The sequence below is a fragment of the Chanodichthys erythropterus genome, chromosome 19 (assembly GCF_024489055.1).
Source record: "Chanodichthys erythropterus isolate Z2021 chromosome 19, ASM2448905v1, whole genome shotgun sequence".
Taxonomy (NCBI): domain Eukaryota; kingdom Metazoa; phylum Chordata; class Actinopteri; order Cypriniformes; family Xenocyprididae; genus Chanodichthys; species Chanodichthys erythropterus.
In genome coordinates, this window is record NC_090239.1 from 22,431,989 (window position 1) to 22,452,566 (window position 20,578).

General features: G+C 34.4%; 1 protein-coding gene across 2 annotated transcripts in view; it reads left to right on the top strand.

Annotated features, from left to right (window-relative positions):
• The first annotated feature begins 4,192 nt into the window (after window positions 1–4,192).
• The window catches only part of gas7b (growth arrest-specific 7b), a 36,771-nt gene continuing 20,385 nt past the window's right edge, over window positions 4,193–20,578 (top strand). The window contains exons 1-3 of one of the 2 annotated variants that reach the window (XM_067369020.1): window positions 4,193–4,415; window positions 4,501–4,939; window positions 13,730–13,832. In XM_067369020.1, coding sequence (XP_067225121.1) covers window positions 4,601–4,939; window positions 13,730–13,832 — 442 coding nt within the window. In that variant the 5' untranslated portion in view covers window positions 4,193–4,415; window positions 4,501–4,600. The remainder of the gene's footprint in view (window positions 4,416–4,500; window positions 4,940–13,729; window positions 13,833–20,578) is intronic. The other variant, XM_067369019.1, reaches the window with a different exon arrangement.

The following is a 20,578-nucleotide window of genomic DNA, read 5'->3' on the forward strand; positions in this document are numbered from 1 at the left end:
CTCGTGTCATGTGTAGCCTGGTCAACCGATTCACATATTGATCGATAATATAAAATATACAAGTATGTGATCATAATTCACTGATGTGAGTAGTTGAAAAAATATTTTGGGTGAGCTGTTTAACCCTTATGTTCTGTTCACTATAAAACATTTCTGTTTTAGACTTCAGTTTCTGTCTGGTTACATTTGATTTAAAACTATTCTACTGAATCAAATAAGTGCACACACACACACACACACACACACACACACACACACACACACACACACACACACACACACACATTTTACATTGTGCATTACCAACCAAAATATTCAGCTTCTTCACTTTGTACTTTGTGTAATAAACTTGATACTGTTTTTCATATTTTTTTGTGAATGTTGTAAATTATGTCCACTTTTTAACATTTTGAATAGAATTTTGTGTAGTTTAGGGAAAATTTTTTCGAAATCAGTATTTATGGGTGTAGATATTCTCATGATAAATGGGAAATCTACACTTTTTAAAATTTTCTGGTTGGTCAAGCAAAATGAGCCATTTGGAAGGCATATCAAATTGAAATGGATGGACAATAAGTTAATTTATTTAAGGCCTTGGTTGAGAATATGAATTTAATAAAATGAATAGCAATGTTTGAGAAGAGTGTGCAAACAAAGGTTTGGTTTTTATAGAAGGAAAGGTGAAGATCTCCTTTTTTAACTGGTAATAAGTTGTTAAATATGATGTTTTTTGTATGTTAATTTTTTTTTTTGTATTGGTGAAATAAATTGCTTTTTAAAAGTAAAAAAAAGTCTCTCTCTCTCAAAATACAGTCTTAATCTCCTTGATGACTTGACGTCAGTGATTTTCCTAAACTCGTGTTTTTGCAGTTTAGAGATGATAGAGGTATCGTTTTCAAAAACTTGCACTTTGAAACTTTCAAAAGTTTGTGTTTTCAGGTCCCAAAACGCTGCTGTTGTGTAAATGAACAGCTGAAATGCATAACAGCCCTTACATAATCATCATTTCTATTAATTTTCCATTTAATTCTGTGATCTGGTGAGCATATTAGCTTTCAGCACTGTCTCCCTGTGTTTGACTTGAATAATGACTAGATTTATACTGTGAAAAATATGAATAAAATATTATTTGGAAAATATTTCTATTAAGTTACATTATTATGTTTATTTTTTCTACTCATTGTTAGATGTATTGTTTATTTTTTATTTAATAATTTATTTGTTTGGTTTAATTTTGTTTTTTAATTTTTGTTTTTATTTCTCTAAACTTTTCCATGGACCCCCTAGAACTCCTCTGAGACCCACTCCAGAGGTCATTCAGGTCTGGCCAGTCTGACCAGACACCAAAACAGAGCAGGTGTGAAGATTCCCGCTGGGGTTTCTTTTGAAACCAAGGAAGTGAGGCTCTGACTGAAAAATAATATCACGAGTGCTATGTGTGTTACGTCCAAACCACTGTTTTGTTATTCATTTCTCTCAGCACTCTCTGTTGAATATGAACAGATGTTGTACTTTAGACAGCGCCACCTGTCTCTGGTGCCTCTAACTTCACAGTCGGGACAATATCAATCATGTCCATCCTCTGACAAGATGATGTTCACTTGCTCTTTTCATTCTCCTGCAATATTAATTTTGTGTCCATGATAAGTGTGTCTCATGAAGAGAATATACACGTACAGGTTTTGTTGCTACTGTGAACAGGACATTTATCAGTTTTTGAACGGCACCACCTGTTCCTCCACTCCTCCTCTCATACATGATCATGACATTGAGAGATTAAGTTCCAAATGTCCCATATATATATATATATATATACAATACAGTCCAAAAGTGTGGAACCACTAACATTTTTAATGTTTTTAAAAGAAGTTTCGTCTGCTCACCAAGGCTACATTTATTTAATTAAAAATAGAGTAAAAAACAGTAATATTGTGAAATATTATTACAATTTAAAATAACTGTTTTCTATGTGAATATATAGTAAAGTGTAATTTATTCCTGTGATCAAAGCTGAATTTTCAGCATCATTACTCCAGTCTTCAGTGTCACATGATCCTTCAGAAATCATTCTGATATGATGATTTGCTGCTCAATAAACATTTATGATTATTTTCAATGTTGAAAACAGTTGTGTACAATATTTTTTTTCAGGATTATTTGATGAATAGAAAGTTCAAAAGAACAGTGTTTATCTGAAATCTAATCTTTTGTTACATTATAAATGTCTTTACTGCCACTTTTGATTGATTGAATGCATCCTTGCTGAATAAAAGTATTAATTTCTTTAAATTATTTTCAAAAAAATCAAAATCAAAATTCTTACTGACCCCAAACTTTTGAACGGTAGTGTATAATGCTACAGAAGCTTTGTATTTCAGATAAATGCTGTTCTTTTGAACTTTCTATTCATCAAGGAATCCTGAAAAAAAAAAAAGTACACAACTGTTTTCAACATTGATAATAATCATAAATGTTTCTTGAGCAGCAAATCATCATATCAGAATGATTTCTGAAGGATCATGTGACACTGAAGACTGGAGTAATGATGCTGAAAATTCAGCTTTGATCACTGGATATAAATTACTTTGTCAAATATATTCAAATAGTACACAGTTATTTTAAATTGTAATAATATTTCACAATTTTACTGTATTTTACTGTATTTTTAATTAAATAAATGTAGCCTTGGTGAGCAGACGAAACTTATTTTAAAAACATTAAAAATCTTAGTGGTTCCAAACTTTGGACTGTATATATATATACACACTACCAGTCAAAAGTTTGGAAAATTACTATTTTTAATGTTTTTGAACAAAGTCTCTTCTGCTCATTAAGGCTGAATTTATTTCATAATATACACAGAAAAAAAAAACAATAATATTGTGAAATATTATTACAATTTAAAATTATATTTTTCTAGTTTTAATATACTTTAAAATATAATTTATTCCTGTGATCAAAGCTGAATTTATTTGATTAAAAATACAGTAAAAATCACAAAATATTATTCCAGTGTTAATCAGCTGTTTTCTATGTGAATATACAGTAAAGTGTAATTTATTCCTGTGATCAAAGCTGAATTTTCAGCATCATTACTCCAGTCTTCAGTGTCACATGATCCTTCAGAAATCATTCTGATATGATGATTTGATGCTCAATGTTGGAAACAGTTGTGCTGCTTAATATTTTTTTTTTATAACCCGTGATACTTTTTTTCAGGATTCATTGATGAATAAAAGGTTAAAAATAACAGCATTTATTCAAAATATAAATCTTTTCTAACAATATAAATCTTTACTGTCACTTTTTAATCAATTTAACACATCTGTGCTGAATAAAAGTATTAATTTCTTTCAAAAAATAAAGAAAAATAAAGAAAAAACTGACCCCAAACTTTTGAACGGTAGTCTATATTGTTACAAAAGATTTTTATTTTAAATAAATTATGATTTTTTTTAAAAAACTTTTTATTTATCAAAGAATCCTGAAAAAAGTGTCACAAGCTCTAAAATAATATGAAGCAGCACAACTGTTTCCAACATTGATAATAAATCATCATATCAGAACTGACACTGAAGACTGGAGTAATGATGCTGAAAATTCAGCTTTGATCACAGGAATAAATTACACTTTACTGTATATTCACATAGAAAACAGCTGATTTACATTGGAATAATATTTTGTGCTTTTTACTGTATTTTGAATTAAATAAATTCAGCTTTGATCACAGGAATAAATTCTATTTTAAAGTATATTAAAATAGAAAACCATAATTTTAAATTGTAATAATATTTCACAATATTATAATTTTTTTCTGTATTTATTTTGAAATAAATGAAGCCTTAATGATCATAAGAGACATTAAAAATAGTAACTTTTCCAAACTTTTGACTGGTAGTGTATATACACACACACATGAAATGACATTGTGGTAGTACACATATTTTAACTGTCCCTCATTTTCCTATAAAGAACGAAGTTTGTTCCTTGTTTTTCATTGCTGAATCTGACAACCCTGATTCAAGTGACCCACATTTATAAGACACATATAACAAAACTCAATAATACGAGCTGTTGAGAGATCAGTGTGGGTGTCTGACCACTAGAGGGAGTCAACAGGCAAACACACGTGAAGTATACTGTACTGTACATTACTGTACAATCACTCGCTTTCACGTCTGTAGCTCGTTTCTAAAGCGTTTTAACTGATGGTTCCAGCATTTGGAGTGTTCAAACAGAGCAGTGAATATTCATGTCATGAAAAGAAAGTACCTAATGCGTCACTGGAAGCAAAATCTGTGAAACGTGAAACGCCAACTTCATCTCACATACTGTAAAGAATTATTGAGGAAAGTCATATCAGTATCTAACAACACTGGGGGAATGGATTTAACAGCCTACACATGCAAAACAAGGTTTGTCAACATTGTGGAAGTAATTCACTAGTTAAACAAAAAATCTTGGAGTTTTTGTTAACGCAATTCTAAACTCTTCCATAAGGGCTTCCCGTGTTTCATCAGGAGAAGAATGTCCTGAAGTGTCGCAGTTCTCTGTGATCTCCTGCATTAGACAACACTGATCTCTGTGTAACAGCTCTCGGATGGAGGCGAGCTGTGTGTGTGAAGAGAGTGGGTGTGTTCATGAAGAAGAGCCTCATTCAGCAACACAGATTCTCTCTGAGAGGAGCAGAGGAGCGGAGGACAGGCTGGAGCTCGGATTGGAGAACATTGGGAGATTTCATTCACCAGCGGAGGAGTTTACGATGTCAGGCTCGTTTTGTCGAAGTTTATACGCGTATAACGGGGATCAGCATCAGCAGGGCTTGAAGTTCGAGGCTGGAGAACTGATCAAGATCACACAAGCTCTGGACGGAGGATGGTGGGAGGGAGAGAAGGACGGAGAGAAGGGATGGTTTCCATCTACATATGTTCAGATAGAGGTAAGATCACCTCGTGTGTGTGTTCTTCATCTACAAGATCTGATTGGTGCATTCATCAGGTCTAAACTGTATCAGCTACTGTACAGTTATGCGAAATCATGTTATTCTGATTGATTTCTCGGTGTTCAGTGTCTTTATATTCTGTGTTTTATTCAGTTAAGCTTCACTCGACAGAAGTTTTTACTCGCCCATCGAAACTTTTCAAACAGGTTTTGGATGTTTCTGTTGTTGTTGAGGAGGGTCAGTTTCCCTCATGATGGACACTCGTATCTTTGATGAAGTGATACTGAAGAAACGACCGAGACTTCCTCGTTCCTCACGCATGCTCAGATCACAGACCAGCTCAACTCCAAACTCCCGAACAAACTCTGACAGCGACATTAAGGAGTGCTCGTTCACTCATCTGTTCTCAAAACAGCGGCACAAAAACATTATTTCATATCTTGGGAGAAATGTTTTAGTTGGACAGTCGTCTAATTTTTTTAAATGTTACTACTTGATAGATAGATAGATAGATAGATAGATAGATAGATAGATAGATAGATAGATAGATAGATAGATAGATAGATAGATAGATAGATAGATAGATAGATAGATAGATAGACAGACATAAACAGATGGATGAATGGATGGATAGACAAATGGATAGATGGCTGTATGGATGGGTTGATGGATGATAGATGATGGATGGATGGATAGACACAAATGAATGGATGATAGATGATGGATAGACAGAACGATAGATAAATGGATAGACACATAAATGGATGGGTGGATAGATATAAATGGATAGATGCACTCTAAAAATGCTGGGTTAAAAACAACCCAAGTTGGGTTCAAAATGGACAAACCCAGTGGTTGGGTTAAATGTTTGCCCAACCTGCTGGGTAGTTTTATTTTAACCAACTATTATTTAAAAATTGCTCTATGGCTACAGTAGCTTAAAATGAACCCAAAATAGTTGGGAAATTAAAAACTAGATGCAATTAGAGGCAACAATAATAGACAAAAGGTGAATGTTTATTAATAAGCTTTAATATTTTATTAATATAAATTTAATAGTTTAATAGTTTATTCATATAAATTTATTAATAAGCAATTTAATAAATGTTTATTGTTTAATAATTATTCAGTGAACATTAATAAATGTTCATTTCCAACATACTTTGGGTTAATTTTAATTAAGCAATACAGTCATTTTTAAACAATAGTTGTGTTAAATAAAACTACCCAGCAGGTTGGGCAAACATTTAACCCAACCGCTGGGTTAAAACAACCCAATCGCTGGGTTTGTCCATTTTCAACCCAACTTTTGTTGTTTTTAACCCAGCATTTTTAAGAGTGTGGCTAGATATACAAACAGATGGATGGATAGATAGACACATTAACATATAGATAGATAGATAGATAGATAGATAGATCGATAGATTGATAGATAGATAGATAGATGGATGGATAGATAGACACATTAACATATAGATAGATAGATCGATAGATAGATAGATAGATAGATAGATAGATAGATAGATAGATAGATAGATAGATAGATAGATAGATAGATAGATAGATCGATAGATCGATAGATAGATAGATAGATGGATGGATAGATAGACACATTAACATATAGATAGATAGATCGATAGATAGATAGATAGATAGATAGATAGATAGATAGATAGATCGATAGATAGATAGATAGATAGATAGATAGATAGATAGATAGATAGATAGATAGATAGATAGATGGATGGATAGATAGACACATTAACATATAGATAGATAGATCGATAGATAGATAGATAGATCGATAGATAGATCGATAGATAGATAGATAGATAGATAGATAGATAGATAGATAGATAGATAGATAGATAGATAGATAGATAGATAGATAGATAGATAGATAGATAGATGGATGGATAGATAGACACATTAACATATAGATAGATAGATCGATAGATAGATAGATAGATGGATGGATAGATAGACACATTAACATATAGATAGATAGATCGATAGATAGATAGATAGATGGATGGATAGATAGACACATTAACATATAGATAGATAGATCGATAGATCGATAGATAGATAGATAGATAGATAGATAGATAGATCGATAGATAGATAGATAGATAGATAGATAGATAGATAGATAGATAGATAGATAGATAGATAGATAGATAGATAGATAGATGGATGGATAGATAGACACATTAACATATAGATAGATAGATCGATAGATAGATAGATAGATCGATAGATAGATAGATAGATAGATAGATAGATAGATAGATAGATAGATTGGGTTGTTTTAACCCAGCGGTTGGGTTAAATGTTTGCCCAACCTGCTGGGTAGTTTTATTTAACACAACTAATGTTTGAAAATGACTGTATTGCTGACTTAAAATTAAACATATTAATAAATGTTAATTTTGTGTTAATTTTAATTAAGCAATACAGTAATTTTTAAACAATAGTTGAGTTAAGTAAAACTACCCAGCAGGTTGGGCAAACATTTAACTCAACTGCTGGGTTAAAACAACCCAATCGCTGAGTTTGTCCATTTTCAACCCAACTTGGGTTGTTTTTAACCCAGCATTTTTTAGAGTGCAGACAGACAGACAGGTAGTGTTACACTCATCTAAAGTGTTTCTCTTCAGTCTTTTCGTCTGTTTTTGATCTGCTCATGAAGCGTCACAGAAGGAAATCTTCAGTCATCAGAGCAGAAGTGTTCGTCTGTTTCTTCACCTCCACGCATCATCTCAGGCCCTCACGTGTCACTTCCTGTGTTCAGTGACAATAGCGTTCACATGCATCCAGCCATCCTGACGAGCTCTCTGAGTGTGACAACTAGCCCCGCTCTGCACCTGTGCTGATCCTGCATCAGTCCGTGGAGGAGTGCGTGTGTCACATGCTGTCCATGACAGTTCACAGCAGACATGAACACAAAGAGCAAAACACACACTGAAAAAAGGTGTAAAACTATTTCTACTCAGAAATTGCAAGTAAATTTAACAAGGAAGGAAGTAACACACTCAATTAAATTCCTTCCTTTTTTCCTCGCAATTCCTCAGAGTCGGAATCTGCAGATAAAAAGTCGCAGATTCCTCTTTTTATTGTTTTATTCTGTGGCAGAAACGAGCCGTCGGCTTATCTAACGTCAAACACACACACACACACACACACACACACACACACACACACACACACACACACACACACACACACACACACACACACACACACACACACACACACTTGTTTTCTGAGTCAAAGCTTGAGCAAATATATCTGCCAGATGATCTGGAAATGTGTTTGTTTGTGCTTTTATACTGATGATAAAGCAGGAGCAGAAATCAAACTAACATACTGAATTAATGAGTCCTGGAGAGACAAACTGTGACGACACACACACTGTGATTAAGAATGGGAATGACCAGGATCAAATGTCCTGTGTGTGTGCTGGAGCTCCGAGAGCAGGAGAATCAGAGCGCGACGCACAAACAGGCCGTGTTATCAGCGCTGGAGCACACTGATAAGTGTTGTTTGGGATCTGTCTGCGGGAGTGACGTGCTCCAGCCTGACGATCCCTGTGAGACTCCAGCTTCACATCTGGACAATCAAAACAAACTCCAGAGATCCGCTGGGCCGCGCAGCAGCCTGTTCGCTCTGTTCGGAGCTTCTCTGCTTCACCTCGACTCTCTCGCGACTCTCGTGGTGATCAGTTGGCGAGCGTGTGTGAGAAACGGCTCTGGCCGCGGTGTTGTTTCTCTCGCTGTGTGTGTGTGTGTGTGTGTGTGTGTGTGTGTAGAGTCTGACTGAAGAATCGCTGGAGTGAAAGTGATATCATGATTCATGTTTGAGAGAATAATAGGAAACAGACACTTCCCTCAAACACGCCTGATGCTCTGAAAGTGCTGACAGAGGAAAACAGGAGAAGAGTTTGATTCTGCAGCGAGATCTCAACACTTTTGGAGAAACGTTTAAACTCATAAAGATCAAAGATCTTACCTATCAAGGAAATTCATTAGAATATAATTGTATTAATATGAATAGATATCTGTATTATTATCAATATAAAAAAGCAGCTTATATAAATAGTACAATTTTCTATTATTATTATTATTATTATTAAAAATAATAAAAAGACATAAGAAAGATTAATAAGAAAACAATCTTGCTTTTTAATTAAATAAGGGGCGTAGATTCATTTTTTTTATTATTTTGAGTAAATAATTTTATTGTTACAATATTTCATTATTTTCTATAAATAATATTAGTAGAATTATTTAAATATCATTGGTACATTGCTTTATTAATAATATATAAATATAACATTAGTAAAAAAGTAGATAAATAATATTAGTAGTATTTATTATTTATATTATTTTTGTTCATAAAAATATTATTATTGCCAATTATTATTTTACTACAAATAGTATTAATATAATTATTTAAATGATTATTTAATGATTATTAATAATACATATGTTTTTAAATAATTTATATTTATATTATTTTTGTTCATGAAATTACTTTTATTATTATTATTATTATTATTTACAATTATTAATTTACTACTGCATATACTACAAATAATATTAGTAGAATTATTTAAATATTATTATTACATTGCTTTATTAATAATATATAAATATAACATTAGTAAAAAAGTAGATAAATAATATTAGTAGTATCTGTTATTTATATTATTTTTGTTCATGAAATTATTATTATTACCAATTATTATTTTACTACAAATAATATTAATAGAAATATTTAAATTATTATTTAATGAGTATTACCAATAAATATTTTTTTAATCATTTATATTTATTTTTTGTTCATGAAATCACTTTTAATTTATTATTACCAATTATTATTTTTACTACAAATAATATTAATATAATTATTTAAATTATTATTTAATGATTATTACTAATAAATATTTTTTTAATAATTTATATTTATATTATTTTTGTTCATGAAATTACTTTTATTATTATTATTTACAATTATTAATTTACTACTATATATACTACAAATAATATTAGTAGAATTAGTTAAATATCATTATTACATTGCTTTATTAATAATATATAAATATGACATTAGTAAAAAAGTAGATAAATAATATTAGTAGTATCTGTTATTTATATTATTTTTGTTCATGAAATTATTATTATTACCAATTATTATTTTACTACAAATAATATTAATAGAAATATTTAAATTATTATTTAATGAGTATTACCAATAAATATTTTTTTAATCATTTATATTTATTTTTTGTTCATGAAATCACTTTTAATTTATTATTACCAATTATTATTTTTACTACAAATAATATTAATATAATTATTTAAATTATTATTTAATGATTATTACTAATAAATATTTTTTTAATAATTTATATTTATATTATTTTTGTTCATGAAATTACTTTTATTATTATTATTTACAATTATTAATTTACTACTATATATACTACAAATAATATTAGTAGAATTAGTTAAATATCATTATTACATTGCTTTATTAATAATATATAAATATGACATTAGTAAAAAAGTAGATAAATAATATTAGTAGTATCTGTTATTTATATTATTTTTGTTCATGAAATTATTATTATTACCAATTATTATTTTACTACAAATAATATTAATAGAAATATTTAAATTATTTTTTAATGATTATTACTAATAAATAATTTTTTTAATCATTTATATTTATTTTTTGTTCATGAAATCACTTTTAATTTATTATTACCAATTATTATTGTATTAAAATTATTATTTCACATACATATTTTATTAATAGATATATTTATATTATTTTTGTTCATGAACTTATTTTTATTATTATTATTATTAACAATTATAATTTTACTACTACATTATTCTTTTGTTAATAATAAGTATAGTTGCTACATCAGTGTCCATCAGTAATATATTCCCTTTAAGCTCTGTTCAGCAGTGCAGCTTCAGTGGGGAAAGACCAAAATATGCTAAAAATGATTAAGAATGACTCACAGAGAAGAAGAAGAACTCTGAAACACTGGAAGACGACAGTCATGCACTTCTGTGACTCATCATGGCTGCTGGAACAAGAACAAATGTAGGGCGGGGCTTCATTTTGTCTGTGGGGATTTGATTGGATGCTTGTGGTTTGCTATTGGTGGATCAAGATCATGAGGAACATGAATTTAAAACCATGCTAAATCATTTATAATGAACACTGCAATATTTCTTGATTTGATGGTGACTTTAAATGATCCGTCTGTCAGAGAACTGAGGGATGAAAGGTCATGTGAGCTCAAGGTACTGGATATTTAAGAGTATGATGGACTTTATCCACAAGATTCAAAGCATTCTTTCCTTGAGCGTTTGACGGGTCATTCCAGATTTTCCAAGCAGGATGCCAGAGCCTGAGAATGAGCCATGAATTTTCCAGAAAAAACGTGGGTGTGGGAACCATGTGTGTCCTCGTATAGATAAACTTCATACAGACACAGGGGGAAAGCAGAGGAACACGAGAAAAACAACTATCCATGATATTCCTTAGGGATTCAAAATGTATTTATGTCTGATCCAGGGTCTATTTTTACTGTCAGCGATCATCAATGACACTGGATGTGTTTCCATCCAAAGCTGCACATCTAACTTTGGAATATGACATAAATCATTGGCGACGAAAGCAGCGTTTCCATCCCATGTGTTCAAGAGAACAAAATCATCATTTCCTGGGAAATTGGTGCAAAATATCATTAATAAAACTGTAAGTTTCTTCAATCAGGCTCTTTCTCAGAGCGTCAGACGAAACACAATAAACGCTGTCATGTTCTCTTGGTGTTCGGGAACACAATCCTGTGAGACGCTTCTGCAGGGAATTAAACCAAATCATTCTGATGACAGACTTTGACTCAGAACCACCAAACCAGCATCCGGCGGTTAGTCCAGTTATCCAATCACAGCCTCCGCTGAGTGTTTTGTTGCGCATCGAGGGATTTATTCAGTAAATGTGTTTCCATCATAGTTTATGCTTATCCGTCTCAAATGAACACAGAAGGTTTTTAGAATTTATGCACATCTTGTCGTTTCCAAATCAGGGTTTTTAACACAATATCCCAAAGCTGACATCAAAACAGGTGTATGGAAACACACGGAGCGTCAGTGAGTGATCCGGGATGGGTTCAGTCTGCTGTAAGCATATGTAGGAAGCCTCGGGCGCAATTGGCGTCTCTCGAGCGGACGTCCTCAGGGTTTATAAGGTCGACCATCTGGAATAATGCATTATTTAATCACACAAGCGGCACTATCAGCCCCAAATCAGTACATTCACCAGAGCATGTTTGCAGGAATTTGAGCAATTCTTGAGCTTCTTTTGTTGATTAATATATATGTACACTCTTAAAAATAAAGTTTCGAAAAGGGGGTTTTCGCATCGATGCCATGAAAGAACCATTTTTGGTTCCTTGAAGAACCTTTCATTGAGCAGATCTTAACAGAACCATTTTTTTCCTTAACGTGAAGAACATTTTAATAATGGAAATGTTCCATGGAAGAGAAAGTTTCTTTATAGAACCATCAGTGCCAATAAACAACCTTTATTTTTAAGAGTGTACACTCTCTCTCTCTCTCTCTCTCTCTCTCTCTATATATATATAGTTTACAGGAAGTAAACCCTTAATTTAATTCAATGCAGCCTCGTCCCATGAGCAGCAGTGACAGCAATAACTATGTGTGAAGATGTTTTCTGCTGGACTTGTGGCGATAAGGAATGTCAGTTTGTGTCCCACTACATCATTTATCATCAGGAAACACCAGAGGAAAAGCAGATTCGGTCGTTCCACTGATCCATTTCCACTGTCCAGTCCAGCTCTGAGTGAACGTCTCTCTCTCTCTCTCTCTCTCTCTCTCACTGAGATTCAGTAGTTTCTTGTGATTCTCTCCACATGATGAGTCACTATAAGAACTAATCCACATTCTGTCATCATTTACTCTCCTTCGTGCCACTCGCATGATTTTCGTTCTTCTGCGGAACACAAAAGGAAACATTTTGCATGATTATTTCAGAAAGACAAGAAAGAATTTTGTGTTGTAAGGGAGAAAGAATGTTATGATTAAATGACAGAATTGTAGTTCTTTTATTCAGACAAACCGGCAGCTCTCATAGTCATCTCGACTGGCACTGAATCCTTCCCACAACATTTTCGACATTCCCAACTGGATGAAATTACGAGAGGGAAAACCTCTCTGACCTGACCTCTAAAAACACTGCTCCAGCTCAACCGAGACAGAAACACAACATCCTGCGAGAGCTGCTATCGCTCGCCGTCAAAATAACTACTGGATAAATGAACCTCCAGCATTATTTGTTGCAAATGACTACAGTTTTAAGATTGCAAGTCTCTTCTGCTCGCCAAAGCTGCGTTTATTTGATCAAAAATACAGTAAAACAGTGAAATATTATTCCAATGTAAATCAGCTGTTTTCTATGTGAATATATAGTAAAGTGTAATTTATTCCTGTGATTTTCAGCATCATTACTCCAGTCTTCAGTGTCACATGATCCTTCAGAAATCATTCTGATATGATGATTTGATGCTCATTTATGATTATTATCAATGTTGAACACAGGTCATATTTGTGTGGAAACTGATACATTTTATTTTTCAGCAGCATTTATTTGAAATAGAATCTTTCGTAACACTATATTTGTGCTCTTGGAAGTGTGTGTTTTCCCAGTGAAGTGTCTGACATTATTTATCCTCTTGTGTTGTAGGAACTATCCTCCATGTCTCCGCTGGACGAGCCGCTGCCGCGAGACTGGAAGAGCTACATGTCGCCGCAGGGCCGCCGCTACTACGTCAACACCATCAGCAACGGTGAGCACATGCCCACATAACAAACAAACGTTCTCTAAACGTTTCATTAACGTTTCCATTAAGTTATTTCTGAATGTTCTTGGTTATGTGAACATTCCATTTATCACATTCTTCAAACGTTACTTTTGAACGTTCTGAAACAAGTAACGTTTTAAAAATGTCAGACGAACATCCAACTGAAATGTTTCAGGATAAATGTTTTTGTGCTAATGTTTTGAGAGAAGAGCAGATAACGGTGAAGAAACGTTCTATTATCGTTACTGGAAGAATGTTTCTTCATAACTGTGAGAGAACCTCGCCGGAGCGTTCCCTGTCACCTTTTGCTTTCGAATTGGAATCTCAAAGACGAAACCTCAGTTTCCTCAAACTACAACAGTGCAGTATTTTCTCTTTGCTCTCAGTAGTCGATATTGTCATGCGCATCATTACAAAGAGAGTCTGAGACGCAACAAAAGATCTTCTTCAGTTGTGACAGTCTGAGGACAGTAAAGCAAGGCCGGTACAGGCTGGTCCGAACGGATCAAGGCTCTGGGTACAGATATCTCCACTTCTCTTCTCATTGTGTCGAAACAATCAGCATTGTACCGCTCAGAACTGTCAGTCAGCCCACAGTGACTACAGGAGACTTGCAAACATCTCACCTTAGGTGAGATATAAAACCTCTGATTACTTTTCTCACATTTTAAATACGTGTCTGTGACATTTCAGCGCTCACATTCTGCAAAATTCACACAGGCATTCAAGCTCATGTGGCGCTGTTCTCACTTCTGGAGCTCGTTTTCAGCAGCTTTGCTTAAAGAAGATCCATTATGGCCTTTCACATACAGAAGTCTTGATGTTGTTTTTGTGCTCTGATTGGTTGGCTGGGGCAGTGTGTTGTGATTGGTGTTTGGAAAATGTCCCGCCCCTTACCATAACCGCCAGTTTCAGCGCCCTACTAATTATTTAAATGAGGAATATTGTGAAGAAAACTCAAGACGACAATGGAGGCGTTTCAGGGAGTTCAGAAACACGGATATAGAGAAGAACTCGCGCTGGAAAAAGCTTTTCACAGTATTCTTTTAGCACATTTTCAAGAAAAGTTTTACCTTTTTAAATAATGTCATCATTCACCCACTAGTTATTTTATTACTATCGAGAAGTTTTCCACTATAGTTAAAGATTTAAATGTAGGTACTTGACATTTAATAATGAACACACTCATCTAAACATCCACATGATGAGTTTTCTGACTTATGGTTTCCATTACTTCACTTGTCACTGACATCCAGACGCCGCCTATGAAGTGTCAGTGAAGCAGCATTTCTTCTGCGCGGCTCTGAAGACACGAGTTGAGAAAGCAAGGAAATAAATCAATCTTCTGACCAACCCATTACAGTAATCCTACAGAGTCTGTGAGTAACAGAAACTAGAAATCAGTCTCGCTGTCCAAATCCAGTCAAGCCAGATTAATGATTACTAGGACTTTATTAACTAATCTTGGTTAGTTACTCATTCACAAACACAAAACATGTTACGTGTCTCGCAGGAGTCGTTCCAGCTCCCGCTTTCAGTTTGATTTGTAGTTTGTGTTGTTGTGTTGAAGTTCATGCTGATTAAACAGAGGGTTGTTGTGTTGTGTGATTGCCATGGTAACGCATGTGTGTGTGTGTGTGTGTGTGTGTGTGTGTGTGTGTGTGTGTGGTTTCCTTCCTCTTCACAGCTGTAGTGGTTTGGTTTAGTGGTTAGGGTTTTCTTCTGGGGAACACATGATGAATAAATAAACTACTAGTTTCAGATCAACCTCATGGAACAACCTGCAGCCTCTTCAGGAACACACTATAATGCATTTATACGATTTACTTTGAAACAGTTCTCACTCAATTTTCTCTTGCTACTAAATTTAACAAATAACTACAACGAAATTGACAAACGTGAAAGCAGACAAATATTTTTTCCCTTGTAAAACACACTCAAATAATTTAGTTTTATAATACAGTGCTGTTGAATGCTTGAATCTGATTGGTTGACGAATGTTTTAAGGTGTGTAGTTATTTTCCGGGAAACGCACAGCAGGTCTTGAACTTATCAGTAAAATAGTTTAGAAACTTAAAAGCTATATTACATTTCTCACTTGCGAGTTAATAACAGCGCTGTTCTTGAAGCAGATAAACTTACAGTTTCACTATCAGAAGAGACGCTGCCGAGAGACTCACGCTTAAAGGATTAGTCCACTTTTAAATAAACTTTTCCTGATAATTTTCTCTCCTCCATGTCATCCAAGATATTCATGTCTTTCTTTCTTCAGTCGAAAAGAAATGAAGGATTTTGATGAAAACATTCCAGGATTTTTCTCCTTATAGTGGACTTCAATGGCCTCCAGACGGTTGAAGGTCAAAATTACAGTTTCAGTGCAGCTTCAAGGAGCTTTAAGCGATCCCAGACGAGGAATAAGAGTCGGCATGACATCATTTTCGTCATCAGAAGGGTCCTCACATGTCCGCACACCCCGTTTGTGTGCAGCCCGATTTTTGTCGCCGCACAGGCGGTCCGCGTACAACAGCGCATGTGCGAGTGACACCTCCGTGAAGTTGGCACCCCATAAAGCGAAATAATCCCCAAAACTATGTCATTCGTTTGTGCTGATTTGTGCCGCAAAAACGAACGTTTGTGCTGGTTTGGTGTTTGAGATATTAAGCATTATTTTTTTGGTCGTGTGACGTCATTCTCCACCCCATGTCGTTCAAATCGCTTCAGACCGGTGTCGTTCGTTTGTGCTCGATTTGTGCTGGTTTGTGCCGTTAAAACAAACACTGTAATTGTTTTCTTTCCACAGATATAACAAATATAATTCGGGAGCTGTGACGTCATTCTCCACCCCACTTCCTCTAAATCGCACAAAACTGGTGTCGTTCGTTTGTGCTGGATTTGTGCTGGTTTGTGCCGCTAAAAAAGCAACAATAACATCATCTTAAATATAAAGGCCTAACGAAAAATGTTTTTACATTCAGTTTGCTTAAAACCGGTGCCCCCCCCCCACATGCTCCAAATTCGCTCAAAATCGTTTGTGCCGGTAAAAAGTTTCGTTTGTGCTGCTTTGGTTTTTAAAATAAAAAAAAAAAAAAAAAAAAAAAAAAAAATATATATATATATATATATATATATATATATATATATATATATATATATATATATATATATATATAGGCTATAGGTCATTTTCAGGTCAATTTTTCTATTTGGTTGTTTCATATGTTTCTTGCCACTGTAGCTGTCTCATGCAGAGCACAACAACACACTTCTCTTGTCCACGGAGGCGCCGGCGCGATCCCTTCCATTGTTTTCTGATATTTTGGGTTTTTCCAACGAAACACAAATTATGCTATTATTTATAAAAAAAAAAAATCTTCTTGTAATAGTGAGTGAAACATGTTGTATCATGGAGGTTTTTCTTAGGCCTTTTAATAATAAAATAAATACAAATAAATAAAAATTTCCTCAATGTTGTTTTAGACAAAGCCAAAATGAGTATTTTAGGGGCCGCCCACACATTCGAAACAAATTTTAAAGCATAAACTAATTTAAGTTTTTCCCTTAAACCAAAAATACAAAAAAAACTCAACTAATTTTTCAGTTTCTTAATAAAAAAAGTTATTTGTCTTTGTTTTTGTTGTTTTTTTCAAGTAAAATAATAAAAAAATAATGTCTTTACACACACACACACACACACACACACAATATTTTAGCATTGCAAACTTGATTTGCAGCCTGATTATTATCGAAATAACAGTCAATCTAAACATCTAAACATCAAGTAGTCTAATCTAATCACCTTGGCCTAATTAACTGGTTCCAGTCAAGAAGGGAAAAACAAGGACTCAATATCAACCTATATGAATTAATTTATAAACAACACTAATTTTAACTTGTTCTATTTAATGTAACAATTGCAATTCACTTTGTACAGTTTATTTGTTTTTTGTTTTTTTCTTCATTATTATTGTTTTATTTAAAGAAAATAGCCTTCACCTATAGGCTACTTTACATTGATTAAAGTCTGTGTTTGTTTGAAAGGTAAATTGCAGTTAGATGATGAAATAATCTGAGCATAAGCAGTTCCACAAGATTCCACTGGGCCTGCTAGTTGCAGCGTTTTATCTTTGGCACTATCTTTCGCATGTTATACACGCATTCCTGTGAGTTTCTTGATTGCACAATAATTAATAAAAGAATACACTTCTCTGAAGTGTCAAACTAATTTTAAATCAACCTGTAAATTACCCTGCACACATGATTTTTTTAGTCTCAGAGCATACATCTTTTCCGTATGCAGACCATATGCATTGTTTAACGTTTTTGAAGGGCGCAACACGTTAAACATGTACTTGAAAATTTACCATGCAATTGTATAGTATTTTATTATTATTATTTATTCAAATATCTGTCCCAGTGCTATAGAGTAGGCAGGTAACATGTAGGCCTAAGTGGTTGTGACTGTATCTGGCACAAATTTAGTCCATTTAAGAAGGGGTCTATTATTTAATGGCACAAACAGGGACAAACAAACTGCACCATTTTGTAACGATTTAAGATGTCGGGGAAAAGATTTATTTATTTTTTGTTGTTATTTTAAGTTATTCTTTTAATGGCAGAAACCTGCACAAATAGAGCAAAAACGAATATGCCAGTTTTGAAGCGATTTAGATTACATGGGGTGGAGATTGGGTTTTTCATTATTTTTTTTAATTTTTTTTTAAAAAAGGTAATCAATTACAGGGATTCTTTTAATGGCACAAACCGGTACAAATCGAGCACAAGCGAACAATACCGGGTTGGAGCAATATGGCATGGAGAGTTACATAACATAAAACATTTTTTCGTTATATTTAAGAAGAGGTCTTAGATACAGTGTTTGTTTTAGCGGCACAAACCAGCACAAATTCAGCACAAACGAATGACATAGTTTTGGGATTATTTCGCTTTATGGGGTGCCAACTTCACAGAGGTGCGAGTGACTTGAGCAGTTTTGGGCAAGTTGCTTTAAAAAAGTTATTAGTTATAGTTACTAGTTACTTCTCACAAATGAAGTAATGAAAAGTACAAAATGAAGTATACCCGGGCCTACAACCGGGAAAAATATGGGCGGTTATCCCCCCCCCCGATGTCGCCCATGTATAAATATATATATATATATGTATAATTTTTTACAGCGTATGTTTCCTGATAGTTTGACTGGTGCAGTAGCTGCGAGGCAGTACAGATGGTGGTAAATTAAAGATGAAGTACAGAATGCAGAACTGGGCCATTATCCATGGAGTGTGATGTAGAAGATCAGTCAAACTACAACAATACAGTCGATGTGAGGTTCGTCCGGCCTGTCCGAGCGCTCGGGGCTCCTTTGAACTAAATAATTAGACTATCCGTTTCTCTGATGCCTGTTGCTTAGTAACTGGCTTTTCTGTTTCATAGTCGTAGCTCAATCAGATGTTTTTCAGGCTGGTTAGGAACTTCTCAATCGCATATACATATTAATAATTACTCAAGCAGGATCAGGATTAAGATGCAGTTCTGTGTCAGTGAAGACAGTGAGTCTAATCAGAGCCATTCATTATTGTAACCTGACTGATGTTTATGAGGAGAGAATCAATGAAACCGTATATATGTGTGTGTCAGTAATGTAGGTAAATCTCTGAAACTCTGATCGTTTCTCTGCATCTGATCTGTTCTCATTTCAGTTGAACTGATGCCTCGTTCACTACAGAGAAAAAGTTTGTAGGTTTTGAAGGTTCAGACAGACAGATACAGAAGACTGATTGACAGACAGGTTGCTAGGGTGTTCTGATCGGGGTGTTAGGGTGTTTCATATGGTTGCTAGGGTATTCGGGGTGGTTGCTAGGTTGTAGTTATATGGTTTCTAGGGTATTTTGTTGGGATGTTAGGAGGTTGCTAGAATGTTGCTATGCAGTTGTGTGTTCTAGGTGGTTGCTAAGATGTTGCTATGTGGTTGGGTGTTCTGGGTGGTTGCTAGGATGTTGTTATGCAGTTTGGTTTTCTGGGTGGTTGCTAGGATGTTGCTATGTGGTTGGGTGTTCTGGGTGGTTGCTAGGATGTTGTTATGCAGTTTGGTTTTCTGGGTGGTTGCTAAGATGTTGCTATGTGGTTGGGTGTTCTGGGTGGTTGCTAGGATGTTGTTATGCAGTTTGGTTTTCTGGGTGGTTGCTAAGATGTTGCTATGTGGTTGGGTGTTCTGGGTGGTTGCTAGGATGTTGTTATGTGGTTGGGTGTTCTGGGTGGTTGCTAGGATGTTGTTATGCAGTTTGGTTTTCTGGGTGGTTGCTAGGATGTTGCTATGTGGTTGGGTGTTCTGGGTGGTTGCTAGGATGTTGTTATGCAGTTTGGTTTTCTGGGTGGTTGCTAGGATGTTGCTATGTGGTTGGGTGTTCTGGGTGGTTGCTAGGATGTTGTTATGCAGTTTGGTTTTCTGGGTGGTTGCTAAGATGTTGCTATGTGGTTGGGTGTTCTGGGTGGTTGCTAGGATGTTGTTATGCAGTTTGGTTTTCTGGGTGGTTGCTAGGATGTTGCTATGTGGTTGGGTGTTCTGGGTGGTTGCTAAGATGTTGCTATGTGGTTTGGTGTTCTGGGTGGTTGCTAGGATGTTGTTATGCAGTTTGGTTTTCTGGGTGGTTGCTAAGATGTTGCTATGTGGTTGGGTGTTCTGGGTGGTTGCTAGGATGTTGTTATGCAGTTTGGTTTTCTGGGTGGTTGCT